This window comes from Ostrinia nubilalis, chromosome 14 (assembly GCF_963855985.1).
Source record: "Ostrinia nubilalis chromosome 14, ilOstNubi1.1, whole genome shotgun sequence".
In the NCBI taxonomy this organism is placed as follows: Eukaryota; Metazoa; Arthropoda; class Insecta; order Lepidoptera; family Crambidae; genus Ostrinia; species Ostrinia nubilalis.
The window spans coordinates 2,936,053-2,959,164 of record NC_087101.1 but is presented as its reverse complement, the minus strand read 5'-3'; the positions used below and the strand labels follow the sequence as shown (position 1 = coordinate 2,959,164).

The following is a 23,112-nucleotide window of genomic DNA, read 5'->3' as shown; positions in this document are numbered from 1 at the left end:
AGCAAAAACGGAAATGGATAGTTAACAGTGTGGCCGTGTGTGCCTGCCTTGTTATACATTAAAAAAACTTTATTCACGTGCTATGGGGACCAATCATCTGAGTTGTTAACTACTTTACATTTTAACCTGTTAGTTTGACATGCTGTTGACTGTACGATGTCCCACGACAATCCAACAGTAAACATTGTGTCAATGGATTGCTAACATCAGCTCGCGAATCCAAACACGCCACTTGGCACAGACTAAACACTCATTAACGAAACAGGAGTAATGTTGAGGACCTACTTATCATTGGTTTGAACAGCACACATCTTTGTTGATTATCTATTGGAAGACTACTGTCCTAAGCTATTAAGGCTGGGTTTGCACCATCTTAATTTAACTTTGATAAACGCCAAAAATCTGCCACACTGTACAAAAACACCGAAAATCGTGTTACGGTCATAGTTAGGTAGTGCAACTCAGCCTAAAACTTACTTACTTTGAGATAATACTAAAAAGTAAACAAAAATGAGTTAAAGTTCATTATTCCATGCCTTTAGCCTTTTTTAGAACAAGAAAAATCTGGCAATATTTGGAGAACGACTCTTGGAGTATGAAACGCCAAAACGTAAAGTCAAGGCAAAATACTAAAAGGTTATCAGATCATTTAGTTCAATGTAGAAGCACGACCCTTTCTAATATTATTTATTAGAGGCAAATGGAAAATTTGACGTACACTCCCCACAATGTTGAATATTTGTCCCTTAGTCATCTTTTACATTAATCCACGAAAAGAGAGGATCTGTTCAATGAATAGTGTTCATATTCAACTCTGCTACACAGTTAGAAGGTGTATTATAATTCAAACATTCTGCTCTACTGGTATATAGCTAGATTAACAAACTGAAATCTCACCGGGCCACCCCTGGCGCGTCATCGGTGCCGAACCCGACACCTAAGACGTGCGCCTGACAGGGCAATACGAAATGGAATTGCGTTCGATGTGTCCACTGGCGCTCGGATTAACGTAGCCTTATATAATTACTACTGCAGAATTGCAGAAACTGTAACTGTAGATGTGATGGAATTCGTCGATAATGAAAAATCTTAGATTGATTGGTTCGTTTCAACCAAAAGACGTCCACTGCTGGACAAAGGCCTCCCCAAAGATCTCCCCAACGACCGGTCCTGCGCTGCCCGCATCCAGGCTCTTCCCGCGACCTTCACCAGATCGTCGGTCCACCTAGTGGAAGGCCTGCCCACGCGACCTTCATTTAGAATAAAGAAACTGAAAAATTAAGTGAATAAGTACTGCCGTGTTAAGGTTCGGCCAAACTAACGCGATCACACGCGATCAGCCGGCGTGCAGCGATGGCGACCAGACTTAAGGGCCGGCCAAACCAACGCGATCACACGCGATCAGCCGGCGTGCAGCGATGGCGACCAGACTTAAATGCATTGATCGCCATCGCTGCACGCCGGCTGATCGCGTGTGATCGCGTTGGTTTGTCCGACCTTTAGACGATTATTTTGGTATTTATTATAATAACGTTAACTTGAAAGACACTCATGGGTGTTCAATAGATGAATAGCTACGCTAAAAATTATAGCCCTGTCCTGTAACGAATTTAAATAACATCTTGCCATGAAGTTAGTCCAATTAGGCTTCGTTTTGTTTTATACAAGCAATATCATTCAACAGGTTTTCACTGGTCAAAACAGTTATAATATTCGCAACAATTATGAACGTGGGATTAAGGATCTTAATGTCCATAAATTGCCACAACCACAAGCACAATATGAGTGACATAATTTCTTAATCGTTATTTAAGCTGTGTTGTTTTAATTGACACTCATTGAAGAGCGTTGAGAGTGGAGTGTGTGGAATGCAGATAAATACTACGTGCAGTAACTGTTTTATTAACTGAGCCAGAAATTAAGGAGGATGCAGAACTTTTATCTTAATTAAAATAGGCACGAATGTATGATTATGAGGAGAGGCTTCAAAGTTTTGGAATTCCCGGTATACTTACATCTTTATGAAACATACAATATCTAGATATTAGGTCTCTTTAATTTGTTTGCCCTCGCGTTGCCTTGTCGCGGGAAGAGCCTGGACGCGGGCAGTGCAGGACCGTTCATTGTGGAAAACCTTGGAGGAGGCCTTTGTCCAGCAGTGGACTACATTTGGCTGAAACGATCGAAAGAACGAACGAACTCGTTTGCCCAGCGTGGAGAATGTATGCCAAGCCATCCTTTTTGTCTTTAGTAAATAAGAGAGGTTTGTCCTCCTACAGTAATTAAGTGACTAAAAAATGGAGACTGATTGATCTGGATGATATTTTTTTCTGTCATTATTATGAACCAGATATGAAAATACATTATCGCCATTTTACACCCACTGTTAGATTTTTAAACAATAACCGAAGTTGCTCTGTAAACAAATCTATCAATCATCAGTTAAAAATGGAAAACAAAAACAACTGAACAACACTGTATAGCGCCCGAATTTAATTTGTTTATTGTATTTTTCAATAATTTGTTTGTGCACTACAGTGTGCCTACCATGAGTTTACGTTAGGTGTGCTCGCTAGCGACTGCGTAAAAAAATGACATTAATTGTATGACATATTGTGCAGCGCCCCTAGCGGCTACTTTCAAGAAACAAAATATTCATAGAGATTTTTGACGTACTCGCTAGCGAGCACACCTAACGTAAACTCATGGTAGGTACACTGGTTTTAATTTTGACGAGTTGTTAGAGAATAGAAACCTTTCAAGCTACAATTCTCCGTAAGAGCATAAAAATACAGTTGAGCGATGTCAGACATCTCAGAGTGAATGAAAATGAAAGAGTATATTCCACCTCAAATACAAGAATTATTTAGAAGCCACGCAAGGTCATAATTATATTTAAAAAGAAAGCCAAAAATACTTTACTTTAAATAATTTAATTATTGAGAGACAATTCACATGAAAAGTATTCATTGGAGCTTATTAGAAATATTATATTTTGTGTATTTATGTTAAGTTAATATTTCTGATTCCAGTGTATTTGCGATCATTGTATTGAAGTAAAATAACTGGATAAAATATTTTGGAGATAAAATAAATACGAGACCAACCAATACGTCAAAAATTATTTCAAATCAGTTAATTTACTACTGATGTTAATATTATTATTAATATTGAAGTAGGATTATCATTTGCCAATCGGTCCCATAGTATTCAATGATCAAAATGATAAAATTCACAGAAAGTTTCAGTCAAGCCTTTTGCACGTTAGGTACGTTAATAATGACGTCCACACTTTCACCTAAACGGTCTAATAAACAAGACAAACTAGCCTGACCTTTCACCTAAAATAAGTTTATTTCAAAGACAATGTGACCATGGGTTAAACAGTGGGTTCGTTCTATTTTTTTAAAGCGCTATTAAAGTATTACTAAAGCTAAACTATAATAGTAACCACGCGCTTTTTTCGAATAATGTAGTCGTCAAAATAAATGATGACTTTTATCATAAAATTATTCGATTGGAGATATAAAATTTCATGTTACAATTTTTATTTTATTTGTTATAATACCTACTTTCTGTGGCAAACCAATGACAATGTCACATAGTGGACATAAATAATATGAATATTGAGGGTCGGTAGCTGAAAATCCGTCGTCCTTACTGGACTATTGTGGTGAACCTACTCCTAACACAAGAAAACTAGTATTGGCTAAGCTGGCAGGGTTAACCGGACTTTTAAAAAGCTTAGCAGACCTTCTCCCTCCGTTTTATTTCTGTAACGTAATTTCCAAGCTAATCTAAACCTTGGTTTGACTGCTCAGTATGGTAATACACGCGTCTCGCGGGAAAAATTTCAGTGCCTTTTATCACAAAGGGCTCGGGAGTTATTTAACTAGCTCCCGATTCACGGCCCGGATTAGACCAACTTTCTTGTTGGACGTTGTAATAACGTTGCGGTACGGAAACTCGAATTATTACTAACCTAAATTAATGTTCAGCGTTGTGTATGGATTTTTTGAAGTTAAAGCAGTAATGGTATCAAATGTTGTCTGTGTCGATAAAGTTTTTCTATCTTCTTTCTATCTAAATGGATGAGAGCATTCGGCAGAGGAATAAAGTAATGGATAAATGTCAAAGTGAAATTGTGAACCTCGTCGTTTATGATAAAACGCGTGAGACTGTAAAACTAACAGAGGCTTATGTTAAGTTTCTAATGTAACTACGTCAGATTATAATCTGATAGAATTCACAATTTTACTGTGACAGATATAGTCCAAGAATGCAGGAATTATAGTTGGAGGAAATCAGGCTTAGAGTGAAATGTCTCCTAGGAAACTTTCCAGCTCGATGGACCGACGACTTCAATTATACCATATAATATAGAGGGGAAAAGGTGCCACTTTTTGGAAGACTTACATCTAAGAATGAAGTGACCAACTCTAAATATGTAGTTGAAATAAAGAAGCTTTTCAGAATTTTTTTATTTTAATCTAATTCGTGGCTGAAACCCTTCTATGTCGATTGCTATAGGAATTTATATTTGAGTCTTCTTTATTAAGTTTTTGCAATAATTGGTTAATGGAATATTATATTTTGGTAGTGAAATGTCAATTGGTACTGAATGATTGTAAGTTCGGGATTAATTCAGAAGTTTTAGGAGGAAGTTTGTGAATAACCAAATCTTTACAGGCTAAGAATAGAATTCCGTGTAGGCCGCAAGTACTCTTTTATATTAATAAAATTCTTTTATATAATATTTTCCCAGTAAAAGTGGCTTTGCTATTTGGTAACGGATGAAAGCACGTCAAGATATTATGGGCTGTTATGTCATAAATGTCAGGTGTGCTATAATCTGATGGTCTTTGACAGTAGGTACAGTTGTCTTAGCACTGGATCACCAAGACATTAGACAGATTGATATAGTCGGTTTTATTTGGGAGTAGAACACTAAAAACAATGAAAATGACATTTACATAACGTCGCACCATTAGAAAACATCTTTCTGGGAATGTTAAACTCCAGTATTCTAAACTTACGCTTATGTAAACTTGAGCAGAACTGGCAAATAAGCCCAATGAATTGTACACTTTAAGCCTGTGGTATAAGGTTCAAAGTCTTCCTGTCATTTAATTGTAGGGTGACTCTACTGCTCGCTAGCGACTGTACTCCGCCACTATCACAATAAAATCGCCTTAAAAACTTTTCATATAAAAAGGGGCCAAGTTTCGCGACCCTTTGCCGTAAAATGGAACTCGGTTGAGCCCTCTTTATGGCTGCACTCTCATTTGCTAGTCACTACTTCGCGAATTTTCTTGGTATCGAAAAAGCATTGGACCGTGAACTAGTTTACCAAATAACCTATACAAATAACTGCGACAGTAATTCTGTTTGTTTTCCTTGATGAGTTTTTGTGTTACAAGCCAACTGAACTAATTTTGGGCAATTTTGGTATAGAGTTAAATTAGATAGCTTGATCTACCGGTACTAACAACTCTTTGATTTTTTATTTATTTTTCTCTTCTCTTGAAATATAGGATGAAAGTTTGTGTAGGGAATTCCACAAGGTTTCTCATGTGAATTTTACTCTTATCAAGTAAATTTAAAGAATCATGATCACCAACCTTTATGAGGTCGTCGGTCTATGCCGTGCCATAAGCAGAAATAAGTATTAGTGAGTTACGTATTTAGGTACTCATACAGAAATGTTAACTTAGAACCAAAATTCATTTTAGTCCAGCATAACACGGTCCTGGTGGATGATTAAATGGGTCAGGCGAAGTCGCATTAATTGCTAAATTTGTTAGTGACCTGCATCGCCGTTAATTCATATCATTAGATAGTTTCACCGTACATAACGTTAATAGTTTCACCAAGTATGGTTGACCTAAATTTTGATCGGATTATCATCTGAGTTTTAAATCGATATAATCCAATGGTGTAGGTGCTGGACTGTCGTTCCGGATCTGCCGAAGGTTGGTAGATCAAATGTTAAAGTTCATATGCTTCAAAAAATATTGATTGTAGGTCTTGACAAACAATTCAAATATAGAATACTTCTTTACGTGCTACATTGAGTTAATTGAAAATGAAAGGATACAGCTCAAAAACTAGGTGGACCAACGATCTGGTGAAGGTCGTGGGAGGTGCCTGGATGCGGGCGGTGCAGGAACGGTCTTTGTGGAAATTCTTGGGGGGAGGCGCGTTGTCCAGCTGCTGTGGACGTCATTCGGCTGAAACGAACTAACGAACGAAAAGCTCAAAATAAATCCTAAACGATTATTTATACACTCAGTTATAAAGTCGCAAGCACTCATTTGTACTCAATGTATTTCCTGATAACCCAATCATCAAACAGGCTCAGTTAAAAATGCTTATCGAGCCAAGTCAATCCAATATGCACTAAAAACGTTTGATTTCACAACAAAGGGATCAAAGCGCAGAGATAATAACCGAAACAAAGACATGTACCTTAGGAATAAATACCCATGCACTGGGGAAGCCAGACATATTGAGCTTCATTGTTATCGAGGCTCAAGCCACTGCCCAAATATAACAGCCATGCCATTACTAAAATACCATGGCAAAACCATGGCATCATAGGATTCTTCTTCTTTTCGTGTCGACAACAAACCTACACAGTGTCAGCCCAAAACTCCGCCACAAGAGTGGCGTTGTCAGTAGCACTCATCAAATCCTCCTGAGTGCAGTTGCTTGGGCACTCAGGGCATGACATCAGGTGCATCATCATCATAGGATTAAGAGGAATAGGTATAAAATTAGTTAGGAGCTAGTACTACTCTTATTAAATTATTGCACCTTGTTGTTATACAAAGGTGTTATAAAATTCAAGTCACAAACAAGAGTCCTGTTTAAGGAAAATTATTTGCAGAACTAATTTACCTCACACACAACACATCTACACTTTTACACACAAACACATTATATGCACACACTCAAAACTCATTCCTAATGCCCTTTCCTATCTTTTGATTTATCCTTATATTGCACTTCTGCTTAGCCGTACTAATACTACTTGTAAATCGTGATTCCTTCCTCCACAGGACAGGCAATGCCTAGTGTGGAGGTCTGTCTTTTTAATTTGTACTACTTGATCTGGCAATAAATATTTTCATTTTCATTTTTTCATTCAATTTAACTTATTATTATTTTTTAAATGGTACGAGTCCAATTGATAGCCTGATTTTAATAAAGTCGGTTATTACAATTCTTGTTACAAACTTTCTTCAGACAATCACGTTCAAAACTACAATAAAATACAAAATATACATCAAATCTCACGGACTGCATGCAGCTGATAATTTCGTATATTCCATTTGATTGATTTGTCGTGGCTGTTCTCATTGCTCTTTACCAGGCTTACCCAGAACAATCGCCATTATTACAGGATATATCTCTTTTGATCACACAAAGTAATTTCATCAATCCACATTATTAAATGAACGAAATAATGATCCGATTACAGATATTTCTGATCAGTACAGTCGAATTAACCACAACTCCGTGCATTAGTATAATCTTAATAAGAAAAGATGTCGGATAAGGAGTCGGCATATTAGAAATGATGGGACTACGCATGATTGGGCTCAGTACATATGAAAATAATACTAATGCCTTCTTTTGTAGATCTTTTCTAGGTATCTAATATGAGTGGGCGTTTGGAATCAAATTTCATCAGTTGATTAATCATGTGAATCGATGCTTAGTAAATACAGTGACATTATTAAAATACAATAAAATACAATATCGTTAATGAAAAAATTACGCTGAACAAAAAAGAAATGGACAATGTGTTAAAAATATGTCTTTACATAGTTAGAGATTTAAAGTTCGGAAGTTAATTATGTATGTTTTAACATAGAAGAGACAAAGAAAAGATGAATGAAGTCAGCTTTTTTACTGTCATCATGAATGAAGTAGTACAGGTATGAAGTAATCCTACTTCCTACTAATCCTACTAATACTAATCCGTTAAGCTAGCACCCATAACACAAGCATTAAGTTGCTTACTTTGGGGCTAGCTGGCGCTGTGTGAAATTGTCCAAAGATTTATTATTATTATTATTATTATGTTTGTACGCTTTGGAGCTCACGGGTCAAAAGTGGCCCGGTCCTTTATAAGGCTTGCGTGGGGATACAGATCCAACACGTAGAGGCCGTTTTAAGCGCAAAATAATCGACAAAAGTGAAAGTGGTGCACATGCTGGATCTAGTCTCTGACTATATCATGGGATGTAGCCAGAGACCATCCCCAGCTTGTGCACAGGTGCTATTGCAGTTATTGGAGAATGGACTAGGGTTATGGATGAAGGATGGAGGGACTGGTTACTGGGCTATGGATGGAGACTACGGGACACCTGCCTGGTTCATAGTCTCTGACTGAAAAAATGGCAGGCGGTGACTAGCCAGCGACTAAATGGGCCCCACCTGGCGTCATGGGTCGTATAGACCGGACTGAGGGGCAACATTGGCGTCTGCCAGCTCAGGGGTGTAGAGAGGTGTGCTGCGCTTTCTCCGAGGTTACTCGCGGCGTTATGCCCTTTAACACTTCCACCCCTGGAGCATATAGCTCTAGCGACTCCACTCTGGCCGGCCGGTTAAGGCAAGCCAGAGGTGAGAGTCCTGCAGACCCTCTCGGATTCCACTTCGGCAAGCCGAAGACGAAGGTCTTGACCGACTCTCGGGAGCACTCGGATTAACAACTGGCCCCGTGGTGTCGCTACTCACCAACAGCTCGCCACAAAGCTGCCCTTATTATTATATTATAAAGGCAAAAGTTTGGATGTCTGGATGTCTGGATGTTTGTTACTCTTTCACGCAAAAACTACTGTAAGGATTTTGTTGAAACTTTACAGTATTATTGTTTATAACCCAGATTAACATACAGGCTATAATTTATGACGATATGTGACAAATAAATTTCAATAAATAAATAAGACGTGTCTAAAAAGCGACATCTATCGTCATTGGTTAAAATCTACAGCGCTGGACAAACTACTGTTTTTGACGTTCATAAATAAGCCGTGAAACGCCATCTATCAACATGATTATCTAACTGGGGTAAAACGAGGTCCACGCGTACGAAGTCGCGGGCGGCCGCTACACAGTGTTTTATTTTGGCTTAGAAGCGGACATCCCTGTTTTATTAATTCAATCGTTAGATATTACTAAGTATTATGTATAAAATTGATGAAGGAACTAGTAGTTGTATTTGTTTAGTTTCGAAGAAATATTCGATTTTGTGATTTTATAAAAAAAACAGTTTTAGAAGCATCATATCATGCATCAATATAAAGTAAATATAACTGCCAATTTTCTAGGACAACGGAGAAAAAAATGTTTTCTGAAAATCATTAATTATTAAATAACTCCTAAATTACTGCAGCAATAACCATTTATTTTTGCATAAAGGTAGACGTTATAGTGATAGGTAAATTTATTTACAAAATTCTGACTTAATGTATTTTTTTTAGAAAATATGCTTCTAAAACTTTTTTTTTTTTTTTATAAAATCACAATATTGAATATTTCTTCGAAACTAAGCAAATACAACTACTAGTTCCTTCATCCATTTTATACATAGATAATAGTAATATCTACCGATTGAATTAATAAAACAGGGATGTCCGCTTCTAAGCCAAAATAAAAGACTGTGCGCTAGTCTCCAATAAAGTAATCTCTAGCAAGGGGAGAGAGAGAATAAGAATTTTTTATTTGTACAATACGAACTTTGACTTTACCTAATAGAGTTCTTTGAGTTCAAATTCACCTAAACAATTTAATATCGCGTGTATCAGTAAATCCACGGTCTTAACGAATAGAAAGTCAAACGCGAACTAATACTGTACTTCTTAATTACTTCCAAACTTGCTAGACATTTTTCTGAGAGTATTGAACGGCGTTATTAATTTTAAGTATTCTGGCGGAGATAATTAATTATGGAATTCATAAGTGCCAGTTTTTGTGAAAAATTTAAGAAACTTATAGTGGAAGTATTTTTAATTGTTTGTGTGAAGTTTCCAATTTTAATACAGATATCTGTGGTCTAGTGGTAAGACCACCTGCTTCAGACGCAGAGGTCCCGGGTTCGATTCCCAGTGGGGGCAGATTTTTCTGTTCGGTTTGGTTGTTCGTAGGGCTTGTTCTAAGTCCGCCTGGCTAGCTACCACCATCTTACCTAAGTCTGTTACCATAACAACAATGTTAACAGCATTGTTGCGTTCCGGCAGTTAGAGGTAAGATAGCCAGTTCCACCGTGGTTGAGGATTCCGGGTGTAGCTCGCTTCCACCTTCGGCCTGATCATCACTTACCATCAGGTAAGATACAGGCCAAGAGCTTCCTCGAGGTGGATAAAAAAATCTAAGTAAGCTGTTGTAATGTAATAAACGAGTAATTATAATTTTATGTTTTTGTTATAAAATATGTGTATAAATCATTTTTTTAGATATGTATGAATGCAATCCCCACGACTCGACTATTATGGTCAACCTAATCATAACAAGCATATTTAGCTTACCAGGAGGGGTTAGCGGGATTACTTATTAGTAATTTGTATTGACAAATTGCTAATATTATAAAAAAGCAAAATCTTAGCGGCTACCGAACACTGTATTATGTTGTAAATGTTCTTATTTTTATTTACAGTTGTCCAAATGACCTTGCTTTGCTTATCTAGAAAAGCTTTATAATCCCTACGGCATAGTAAGGCTGGGTTGCACCACCTAACTTTGACGGTAACTATAACGATAACCGGTGTTTTTTGTATAGAGTTTGACAGATTTTTGACGTACAGGTCAAAGTTGAAGTAAGATGGTGCAACCCAGCCTAAAAGTGTTGTTAAATAATATAGCGTCAAAACCATATACGGCCAAGTCACTTGACTTGTGACGCTTGACAAATTTTCCGCATCTGGGCGGGAAAAACTCGAGAATCAATCACTCAGGGAACATAGGAAAAAGATTACCCAGGAAAATACTTAGGTACACATTTGTGGATTAGGTTCGTTTCACTCACATACTCTGAACGTGTATGGCTAAAATATTTTACCTTTAAGCTCTTCAGAGAAGGAAGTATAAAATCCTTTTAATTTTTGTATTGAGTGTTATCAATATAACTGAGAGAAGTTTACCTTAAATGTAAAGTAAAGGAAATTACTAGAGAATGTCTTATGACATCAAGTTCGCCTGTTCGTGCCTTGAAAAGACTATACGTTGAAATAAATAATGAAAAAAGAAGCTTGCACAAGAAAAATAATAAAGTGAACTATGCTACACAAACATTACTATGAGGTCTGACAGTGCGCGTGGACGCACAGGGTAAGACACGAATCAATCACAGAGCTCTATTCAACGCTGTGCGTTCGATTTGCTGCTTCACTTAAGCAAGCATCGTTTGTGAATACGGGTGTTAGTGCCATGGTAGGGTTAATATTGGGACGTGTAAAAGTGCTTTTTAAAAGCCTATTTGCAAAAATAAATTAGTTTTATGAGTTTTATATATAAGATTCTCTAGTTACTAATAAATTTTGTCTTATAATATTGTGTAATACCTCTGCTTTCTAGTCTCAGTAGTTATGAGCTTTGTTTTCATACATCAGTCAGGATAATCGTAGACCTAAGTCTTATAAAACCGTCGGCTTAAATTAAAGCCCAGGGTTCAAACCCGCAACCGCCGGCTTTGTACGGATGACAGCACATAAAGATAAATTGTAGTATCTTATTTAGCTAGCAATAAGTGCTATTTTACAGCAAAACTAACTAAACTATCCCATAAACCAGATGACTATCACAAAGCGGTTAAAGACAAAATAAATATCCACAAACGAAATATAACGATAATGGAACGGAGAACATTGATTTTACAGCAGTTCGAGAAATATTGGAAGTATTGGAATCGCACTGCTTTCTGCCATAGACGTAGGTGGATTTTAGAACTCCCATTCTATAGTTTAGTTCACTGTCTTTTTGCAGTATGTGAACCTATTATGGCTTTATGTTAATATTTTTACCAATTCATACAGAACCTTAACGAATTGACTTGATAAACACTGGATTAAACTATTTTGCGTAAGTTTAAAAGGTCTAAGCGTACAGATAGAGCGACTTTGTTTTATGCTATGTAAAGATCATCATCATCATCATCACAGCCATAGGACGTCCACTGCTGAACATAGGCCTCCCCCAATGCTTTCCATGTTGCCCGGTTGGTAACGGCCTGCGTCCAGCGTCTTCCTGCTACTTTTATGATGTCGTCGGTCCACCTTGTATGTAAAGATTGTTCTTAAGTAATATGAAAAGCAAACAAACACCTAATAAATCTTATTTTTCATAAGTGCCACTTGTGGTCTAAACTGAATAAATATTTTTGATTTTGATTGATTTTGATTTTAATGAGAACATTTTCGAAGTTGAAATGTCTACTTCGAAAATATTTAAGTCTATGCTTCCAAGCAATCGAACTGAATCCAAAGCGAGCAAACAATGAAATAATACCTTCCGAACGTGTGCGGTGACTGCCTGGATCGGGTTGATGGTTTAGGGAGCTATAAAAGTGCTTTATAATTCTTTTGTAGGTCAGCGCTTTGAATTCCTGTAAAAATACGTGCATTTTCCCATGTTCAAATATAAAAGAAAATTTAAAAAAGGCCACTAAAAAGTAGAAAAATCATTTCGTTATTTCTCATGTATTTTATAAATTGATTGATTGATTGATATTATCGAAGTCAGTGCACCTCTACCAAGTTAAGAAACGCCTTTCACATTAGTCCGATAGAAATAGTTTCTGCGTCTAGGTTAAGGGTTTATAAATTGGGCCCAATTATTGGCCAACTAAATTTTAGGTGGCCAATAGTTGGGCCCAATTTTAATTTGTATGAAGAATCGGCCGATAGCAAATCGGTGTAATGAGCGCACTTTCATACATCTCCATACTGATTAACAGCCCGATACAACTATCGGCCTTAGATTAATAAAACCTAGATGGATAGTCTTCATACAAACGCTTCGTCAAGAGTGAGGCAAAAATCTTATGTCATTAGTGTCAATTTTGTTGGGGAGTGTAGACAGTGAAGGCGATTTTACTTATTTATTGAATTCAAAGTACCTACCTAATAACAATAAGATAAATCGACTTAAAAGTCTCGATTTCATAAAAAAGGAAGTGTATTTGTACGGCGAACAATTGGGAAATAAATTTTCTTGTTACTGGTATCATTCCCGTATTTAATTTTTGAAAGCCAAATTCAAGCAAAATACGCGTCGAATTGTAGTACTTACTTATGAAATGTAACACTGGTCACTTTCTTTCGTTTTTCTAATGTATTTTAGACACCCTTTCACAGCACAAACCGTTTTAATTAATTAAAATTCGTCGGACGTTTTTACCAATTTTTCACTTTGACAGTTCATGACGTGACGTTTACGGGTGAGCCGTGCCGGCTCCCTAAAAACTGCCTCACCTTTCATGCACTGACTATCTATCTAGGTTTTATTAATCTAAGCTATCGGCCAACTAAAAATCGGTGGTCTGCGCCTAGGCTTAGACCACACACATCGCGAAAAACCAAAGATTCGCGCTATTGCGATGAGCGTAGCCAAGTATTCGCGTATAACTTAGTGCTTTTTTGTACAGTCACAAGGACTTCGACCGAATGCTATCGCGATGTGTGTTGCCCCGGCGTTATTGATAAAATTTCGATAAACGATTGGGCCAAGCCCAAGTGTTCTGACATACGCTATTATTCTTACCTATCTATCCCAGGTAAATACATAATTCACGAAACTCGTAGGCTTCGGGCCCATCATTTCGGACCTCAAATTTAATAAAAATATTTACCGTTTATTTCTGCGTAGAAAATTCTAATAGCGTACTCAACACATATATGAAAACAGAACGATGTTTTCATTTGAATTACACTCTCGAGTGCCGTTTGGAGGAAAAACAATGACCTTTTCGGCATTTCGTTTGACATCCTGAAAAAACAGCCATTATGGCAATCCAATATGATGAATAATATCACTCAATTATCCTGCTGGATTGTAATATTCATAATGTATGTGTGTTCGGGGTTATGTAATAAAGAGCTCTTTCTAAATTGATGTCACTATGTATGAAGAGAACAGTCAAAGAAGCGGGATTTTAGAGAAATGTTTTAAGAATACTAAGTTACTGTTCTTGGAACTTTACTTCATTCCGTCTTAGAAACTGTCATTTTTTTAAATAAACACAGCCAAATAACATTCATATCAAGCTGTGTATCTTGTAATTTGAATAAATCTACTTTTCATTGAAAAGTCAAAGAAACGGATACCGTGATAAGTACGATCTATCAAAGTAGACTTTTTGTCATAATATTTACAAAATTGTTTGCGTGGATTATAATGTCTTTACATTTACGTTATTATAAAAGCATAATTTTGTCAAAAAACTGAACAAAGGCAGCAGAAAGTGAACAGGAATTTTTATTATTATCTATACTTATAATAAATCTGTAGAGAAGTCAATTCTGTACATGAAATTTATGTATTTTCAAAATAACTATCAGGGGGTGATTTGTGATCGATACTGATGCCAAAAATGCAATCAGTAAAATTTTTGTCTGTCTGTCTGTCTGTCTGTCCGTCTGTACCTATGTTCCTTATAGAAACAAAATCTACTCGATGGATTTTAACGAAACTTGGTACAATTTAGAAAAATCTAAACCGCTTAAGTTAGACGCTTGAAATTTGGCATGCAGGTACCTTAGTAAACTTAAAGCTTAGTTACAACAGGATATTGCAAAATTCCCACGGGAACAGGAGTTAGCGGGAAAAAACATTTGTATGAAAAAATCTAAACCGCGTAAGATAGATGAAGGGGGTAAAACGGGATCCACGAGTACGAAGTCGCGGGCGGTCGCTAGTTTGAAGAATAAATTGTATTTTTTGTTGAAAAATTTTTGGAGATTAACGACTTAAAAAGTTTTCAGTAATGAATTCTAAACTCGAGTGCGGTTTAATTAATTATTCATATTGAAGTTTATTTTTTAAGTGCTGTACAAAATTCACAACTCATATCTGTGTAATATTCATATTTTTGTGGCGGGTTCTAAGAACGTTGAGCTTTTTGGAATATTTTGAGTAAAGTATTAGTTAATTTATTAACCGACTCAAAAAAGGAGGAGGTTATATGTTCGACTGTACGTATGTTTTTTTTTCTATGTATGTTCACCGATTACTCCGTCAATTGTGGACCGATTTTCAAAATTCTTTTTTTGTTCGATAGGGTACACTTCTGAGGTAGTCCCATTGTCACCAAGTCAGGATCTGATGATGGGATCCTAGGGAAATCGAGGGCAACCCTCAAATTTTATATCGTTTTTCAAACGTTTTATTAAGTTATTCAAGTATTTGCTTCTGAAAATCATCATCTCATATTGATGAGCTGATGATAGAAGTAAAACTCCTTAATGCTTAGGAGTTGGAGGATGATTCTTTTAATTTTATACATAAGTATAGTTTCTAAAGTTATTCAAGTGTTTGCATCAGATAGTCATCATCTCATCATGATGAACTGGTCATGGTACGTACAACTCCTTAACGCTTAGGAGTTGGAGGATAATTCTTTAAATATTATAGGTACAAATAGACCAACAGTTGTATTCTTTCATGTTTTTAAGGTGGGCTGACGGTTTAAGGTCTTTTTAGGTTGCCGATATGGTAACCTGTATTTTGTAGGGATTATTATTTTACACTTGACATGAAGAATATAGTCTCAATGTACGGCCTACATTCAGTGGTAACATCAAGGTAATTAATTTTGTATTCGTTGTCTAAAGGTATTATTGCTGTGTTTGAAAAGTAGGATTAAATTTGCTAATTACTCTCACTTATTTATTTATGTATTTTATGTGTGAAATAGAAATGTTTTATTTGAATTTAGGCAAGAAAATGGGCACTTTCTAAAATTATTTTGAAGATACAATAATTTTTATTAACTCTAAGTGCAATCATGAACACACTCATTTACTCAAAAAAGTTAACCAGATGTTCTTTTTTATGCAAGACAAGGCAGGTATTTGATCAGAATCGAACAATGTAAAATTCACAAACATCGCTATACATCAGTTTTTATGGAAAGTGCAAAGGAATCTAATCTTTTCTGATGTCACAGAAGTTCCAGAATAAAACCTATTTTTCTTTCCAGGTTTCGAAGACACCCACGTGATGATCTTCATCGGTTTCGGGTTTCTAATGACCTTCCTCAAAAAGTACTGCTACAGTGCCCTTGGCTTCAACTGGCTGCTGGCTGCCCTGGTCATCCAATGGGCACTGCTGTGTCAATCTTTCTATCATATGGAAGATAATATCATCAGGGTCACTAAGAAATCCTTACTTGGTAAGTTCCATTTTCGTCTTTAAGGCCAGTGTTCTTGAATTTAAAGTAGTGCTACAGTGCCCTTGGATTTCACTGGCTGATGGCTGCCCCGGTACTTCCAATAGGCGTTGCTGTGCCAGTACTTCTACCATATGGAAGATAATATCATCAGGGTCACTAAGAATGCCTTACTTGGTAAGTTCCATTTTCGTCTTTAAGGCTAGAGTTCTTGAGTTTAAAGTACTACTACAGTGCCCTTGGATTGAACTGGCTGCTGGCTGCCCTGGTCATCCAATGGTCACTGCTTTTCCAGTCCTTCTACCACATGGAGGATAATATTATCAGGGTCATCAAGAAATCTTTACTTGCTAAGTGGCATCTTTGTGGTCTGTATTGTAGATGATGCTCAAGATCGAGACTTGATTCAATCGTAAGCATAGATTCTAGGCTTAGTGCAACGTGTGTTTTATCTTTTTAGTTAAAAACAGTGGCCGATACTTTGATGTTATTTATTCATAAAAATAAATAAAATTTACTCGCATGATAAATAAAGTTAATAGTAATTAAAATAAAAAACTAAAACACTAGTTTTCTGAACTTTCCACACAGCTTTAAAATACTGTTAAAATTGTGGAGGATAAAACTAGTACCGCCATACATTCGTAGGAAACAACAAAATGAATAAATATAGTATTGTTCAACTTTCAGCCGCTAAGCTGGAAAGCTTACCCTCATATTTTAGTAGGATTAACTTTACAGGGTTAATGAATTTAATTTCAGGAGTATTTAATTTATATCCCACGTAATATCGTGGTTAATAACTAGTTACTATTTTGTTGGTTAATACACTTCTAAGAAAAGATACAAGCGTCAAGCAGCCAAAAGGTGGACAGATGACTTAAAAAGGTTGCAGGAAGGCGCTAGAAGCAGGCCGCTACCAATCAAACTAGAAATCATTAGGGGAGGAGTCAAATTGATCTTTATTAATAAACTAGCTGACCCGGCGAACTTTGTTCCGCCTTAATGGCAATAAATAAGCAGACTTTTTTTTTATTTCGAACGGGATAAAAAGTATCCTATGTCCTTCTCCTGGCTCTAAACTACCTCCCTGACAATTTTCAGCTAAATCGGTTCAACCGTTCTTGAGTTATAAGTGGTGTAACTAACACGACTTACTTTTATATATACTCGTATAGACAAACATTTTTCGTTAGTAAAATAATATCTGTATTTTCCCTTTGATGTTTCAGTTGATTAAAGTTTTGGATATTCATCTCCACACTCAAAAAACTTACTCACTTTTAGAAACCGAAACGAATAATGAAGTAGTACATTTTTTCCGTGCAAATATTACAGTAACATCTCGTTCCAAAAGCATTTACAATTCTATTTAGTTCATGTAAACAAAAATATCCAATATCGGATATGTTGACGCTAAATTGATATTGATGTAGAATCAGAATGATTAAACAATGTTGTGTAATCCATTTCAAACAAAGCTTAGTTTCTGTGACACATTATAGTGTTGTTACAGTGTTATTTACCGTGTTATGTAACAGTCGTATTATACTCGTACCTACTTCGGAGAACATAACTCGAGACCACTGTGACTTGAGTTCCAAGCTTAGCCCTACTACCGTACTAACCGTAGATATAATAAGAATCAGAATAAGAAAGTCTTTATTCAGTACAATACGGTGGACAAGGCAAGAGTCGGCATGATTAGCTTAAAATAAAAATATGCTTAACAAGCGCCCGCTCAGCAAAAATCGCGACATGACACAAACGTCATGTCGAGAAGCTGGTTTTTAGCGGGAACCAATGATATCTACTCAGTTACACGCTATGCATGTAGTTCTCAGTCATCATCTTCAGCCATTGGACGTCCACTGCTGAACACAAGCCTCCCCCAATGATTTTCATGTTGACCGGTTGGTAGCGGCCTGCGTCATATCGTCGGTCCACCTTGTGGGTGGACGTCCCACGCTGCGTTTTCGCGCTGGTACACGGCCTCCGCTCCAGAACCATGGTGCCCCCTTCTGTGGTACCAAAGTATAATAATGGGTACTCCGTAATAATGTTTTGTACGTGTTATGAATGTGTGCTTAGAACGCGTTTGTTTAATTTTTGAAGCAATTGTCAGGGGTAGTACTTAGGTATCATTAATATAATCGCTGCGGTAAGTAAATAAACAAGAAATTATTCGAACTCTTACTACTACGAAATTGTTAATTTTAATACGCGTTGATTATTTACTTTTAAATTACATTTTGTTTATTTCCGTCGGCGCTGGCTGGAAATCAATGTTGTGATGTGATTTGACGTCAGGAGTTAATGAACTGATTTTTAAAATGAAAGTAAAAATAATTTAAGAATTTTCATATTATTTTGGTGTAGATGTATTAAAATGATAGTAAATAATTTAAGAATTTTTATACAATATCTACTTTCATTCTTTGAGGCCAATATAGAATAGGTGAAAAGGGAAGGGAAATGATGATAATGATGAGCTAAGAAATTTAATGTGAATCACGAGTATATCTTGTACTTTCTACAGAGGCGGACATCATGTCGGCGACAGTGCTGATCACCTTCGGAGCGCTCCTCGGGGTGACCAGCGGAGTCCAGCTGCTCTTCATTGCCATCGTGGAGACCGCAGTCGCTTGCCTGAACCTGTGGCTCGTGGCAGATATCTTTAAGGTTCATTATTTTTCATTTTAATATCACTCTTAGCCTAGGTGCAGACCACCGAATTTTAGTTGGCCGATAGTTAGGCCCGATTTTAATTTGTATGAATAATCGGCATCAAATCAGCATAATGTGCGCACTGCCATAAATGCCCATACTGATTAACTGCCCGACTAAACTATCGGCCAACGAAAAATCGGTGGTCTGCGCCTAGGCAATACTTAATATCACTTTTAGTTGGGATTTTGTAAAATTTTGAGTGATGAATAAGTTTGGCACTTTGATAGATTTTGAATACAAAATGTTTATTGGATAAAAGTTATCAATTGATTGAAAAATCTTCTTGAAGGGTTGAAATAAGAAGTCAAACTTTTTCTGATGTCCGTTTTTTATAGGTACGAATATTGTGTTTATTTCTAAAAATTTCAAATATCATTTCTTATTCAATAATACTCGTACTAACCTGCTTTTAATTTTTAACAACTTAACTCTACAGTTCATGAAATGAAATAATTTTAAAGCTCATTGCTTTAAAGAAGCTTATTTCAAATGTAGAGACAGAAACATTCATAGTTTTGCTATTCTCTAAATAAATAAAATGTTGCGAAATTAAACATAAGAGTTTTTAAAAGTGGAGCCCGCTTTCTTTGAACACATCTAATATTATAAAGATAAAAATTCTTGTTTAGTATACCATTTATTCTACAGGCGGCCGATGTTGGTGGTTCCATAGCCATCCACACGTTCGGTGCTTACTTCGGTCTTGGAGTCAGTCTTGCCTTGAAGCCAAAGCCAAGCCCTGAGGCTCCAGCCACGAACGGCAACGCAGTCCCAACGGTCGACTTGAATGGGCCGACCTATATCTCTGACGTCACTGCTATGATTGGTAAGTTGTAGAGACAAAATGAAATGAAGTTAATTTGGAATAATTTCTAGAAAAAAATCTTAATATTGTTCATTCTTATCCAAGACGATCTTTAAATTTTAACGAACTGGTTGGTGTGTTGGACAATTCTACGCAAGAATGATTCTGTAAATGGATCCGACAGTAAAAAAACTGATCCTTGAACCGTACAATTTTAATAAATTCTAGACTGACATTTACCCCTAAGGAAACAAGTGTGTCCATAGGTATATTTTATTTATTTATTTTACTTTTGATATTTCCAAAATTATTTCTTCCGAAGACTGGTAGTGGCACAATTAATTTATATAACTTTATCTCCACAAAAATCGGCTAATAGTACTCATATCATTTTAATCTATTCTGTGCTAACACTAGTACCTAAATAGTTCTTCAATAAATACCGAATAGGTGTTATAATTTATAGCCCATACATTAAATCGAGTGAAGTATCGATAAGTTATACTATCGTTTTCATCCCGAGTCGGGTTCAGACACAGGTTGTCCGTATTGGGACATAAATCTTTATTACTCAATCGGTTGCTAAGTGTTTCCCGATACACAACTGTTTGGGACAGTCTGGGTATTTTATTTAATCGCTACTGGATTTAAGATAATAGTGATGGGATTGGTATTGGTATGGTATTAATTATCACGATAATATAGCTAAACGGGTTCGGGTTTCCGTCCTTTTAAGCGATTTTGTGAAAAATATTATTGACAGGTAGTTAAGTGCTAGATAGGAATTAATTGATATTAATTTACTGTCCGTGGTGCATATCTTTTCTTAAAGGTTATTAAACCTTTGTTTGTCACCTGTCATCCGCTTTGCAATGGAGTGAAGTCGAACTTTAATTTCGAACTCCTCCTATGTTCTTCTGATTAATTTCGTTGCGGGTCCAATGGCAGTTTAACTTTCCCCCGGGACAAACTTGACCTTCATTCGTTGGGTTTTTATGGCGGTCAAGCTGTAGTTCCTGCCTAAATAGGAGTTGCAGTGGTGGAAACGAGAGGTGGGAATAGTCCCGTTAAACCCCGTCCACTGTTGAATAAAGGATCCGCAGTTTTTTTATGCATGACAAGGCAGGTATTTGACCGCAATCGCACCTGGTGTTAAGCGAGATGCAGTCTGAAATGCTTATTCACTCTCGCCCTTTCTTAATATGCTTAATCGGCCCGGATTATGGTATTCAGGAAAGACAGCAGCAGGCAGCGAATTCCAGTCCCTAGCTGTGCTGTTTACCACAATGATTGGTCCAGCTTTGGTCAAGAACACCTTTTCGCGTGTTTGTGCCTATTTTTAGCTTAATAATCCCTCCATTTGTCTAGTGGTTACAAAGTTGTAGGATCCATTTCAAAGTTATTTATTTCTGGCTTTATATAAATTGAAAACTTGATTAGCATATTTTTTCCCAAGTGGATTGTAGGCTATAAATATAATTTCGGGCTTCAGGCACGTGGAATTATTAATCCTTATTAAATGATAATATCATTTAATAAATATTGTATCCTTGAACTTCTTTTCAACCGACTTCAAAAAAGGAGGAGGTTCTCAATTCGACCCGTATGTTTTTTTTTTTTTTCTATGTTTGTTACGCGATAACTCCGCCAATTATGAACCGATTTGAACAAATCTTTTTTCGGCGTATAGGTAATACCTCAAGGGTGGTCCCATTTAAATTTAATAATAGAAAAAACAACCCCCAAGGGTGGAAAATTGGGGATGAACTTTTTTATACGCAATATCTCCGCCGATTATAAATCAATTTGAACGATTATTTTTTTGTTGAATAGGTATTATCAAAAGGGTGGTTTCATGCGAATTTGAAGAAAATATTTCACCCCCAAGGGTGGAAAATTGGGGATGAACTTTTTTATACGCAATATTTTTAATTTTTAGTTTTTTTTGTGTTCACGCATTTGAAGTCGGTTTTATTTTTTTTAAAAGTTATTTCCTCTTTCTATCGTATAGAAATATGTTTCAATAAATGAGCTTTTCACCTGGCTTAATTATTTCGAGTATAAGAGGCGCAAAGTTGTAAGGATCTATAAGAGCCATTTCAAGGACGAGGCAAACTTATCAACCTGGGAACGAATCGTTACTGTATAAACTGAGGCGGGCAGTAAGTATTCTTTGTATGAAACTCCTGTAACGCACACTTATCCGCATCGTAAAGTAAACGCCTCGCCTCGAGGTTGACAGCGCGCGAAAGGAAATTAATACGGTGTTGATCCCTTTCCGGGTTGATAAGTGTGCTGTGACCTTAAATGTCATTTTTACTAGATGTGGTCTTATGGAAATCTTTGGAGAGGCTTTTGTCCAGCAGTGGACGTCATTTGGCTGAAACGAACGAACGAAGTGGTCTTAGACTTGTTTACGGGACTATTCCCACCTCTTGTTCCCACCACTGCAACTCCTGTGTAGCCAGGATCTACAGCTTGACCGCCACAAAAACCCAACCAATGAAGGTCAAGTTTGTCCCGGGGGAAAGTTAAACTGTCATTGGACCCGCAACGAAATTAATCAGAAGAACATAGGAGGACTTAGACTTGCTTAGCGTGGTCTTAACTTTTTAACAGAGATTTTTTTGTGTGTTTATGTCGTCTAGATAGAGTTCAATTACACTATCCAGCCACCACGGGGTAATAACTGCTGAAATTATGTTGCAGGCTCTATTTTCCTGTGGATCTACTGGCCATCTTTCAACTCGGGCTTGACCAATACCGACGCGGAGTACCAACGGGCTGTTATTAACACTTACTTGTCCCTGGCTGCTGCTACAGTAAGTGCTGTCCACATAAAAAAAAATTAAATTACGCATTTTATAAAAAAAAAACAACTGGAAGACTTAGTGTGGGCAGGCCCACCACTAGGTGGACCGACGATCTGGTGTAGGTTGCGGGAAGTACCTGGATGCGGGCAGCGTAGGACCGTTCGGTATGGAAATCCTTGAGGAGGCCTTTGTCCTGCAGTGGACGTCATTAGGCTGAAACGAAAGATGATAAAGACGATTGAATTAAAAAAAAAGAAATTCCCTGTGGTATTAATGACTATTATAAAATTACTTTTATCTCAGTGTTAAATTCTCCGAAACTGTAAAAGATGAAACCCAAAGCTTTCCTAAGCCTTATCTTGGTAGGGCTCACT

General features: G+C 36.8%; 1 protein-coding gene across 2 annotated transcripts in view; it reads left to right on the top strand.

Annotated features, from left to right (window-relative positions):
• The window catches only part of LOC135077981 (ammonium transporter Rh type B-B), a 56,950-nt gene that overhangs the window by 19,362 nt on the left and 14,476 nt on the right, over positions 1-23,112 (top strand). For both annotated transcript variants that reach the window (XM_063972519.1, XM_063972520.1), the window contains exons 3-6: positions 16,202-16,393; positions 18,930-19,072; positions 19,769-19,946; positions 22,635-22,747. In XM_063972519.1, the coding sequence (XP_063828589.1) occupies positions 16,202-16,393; positions 18,930-19,072; positions 19,769-19,946; positions 22,635-22,747 (626 nt within the window). The remainder of the gene's footprint in view (positions 1-16,201; positions 16,394-18,929; positions 19,073-19,768; positions 19,947-22,634; positions 22,748-23,112) is intronic.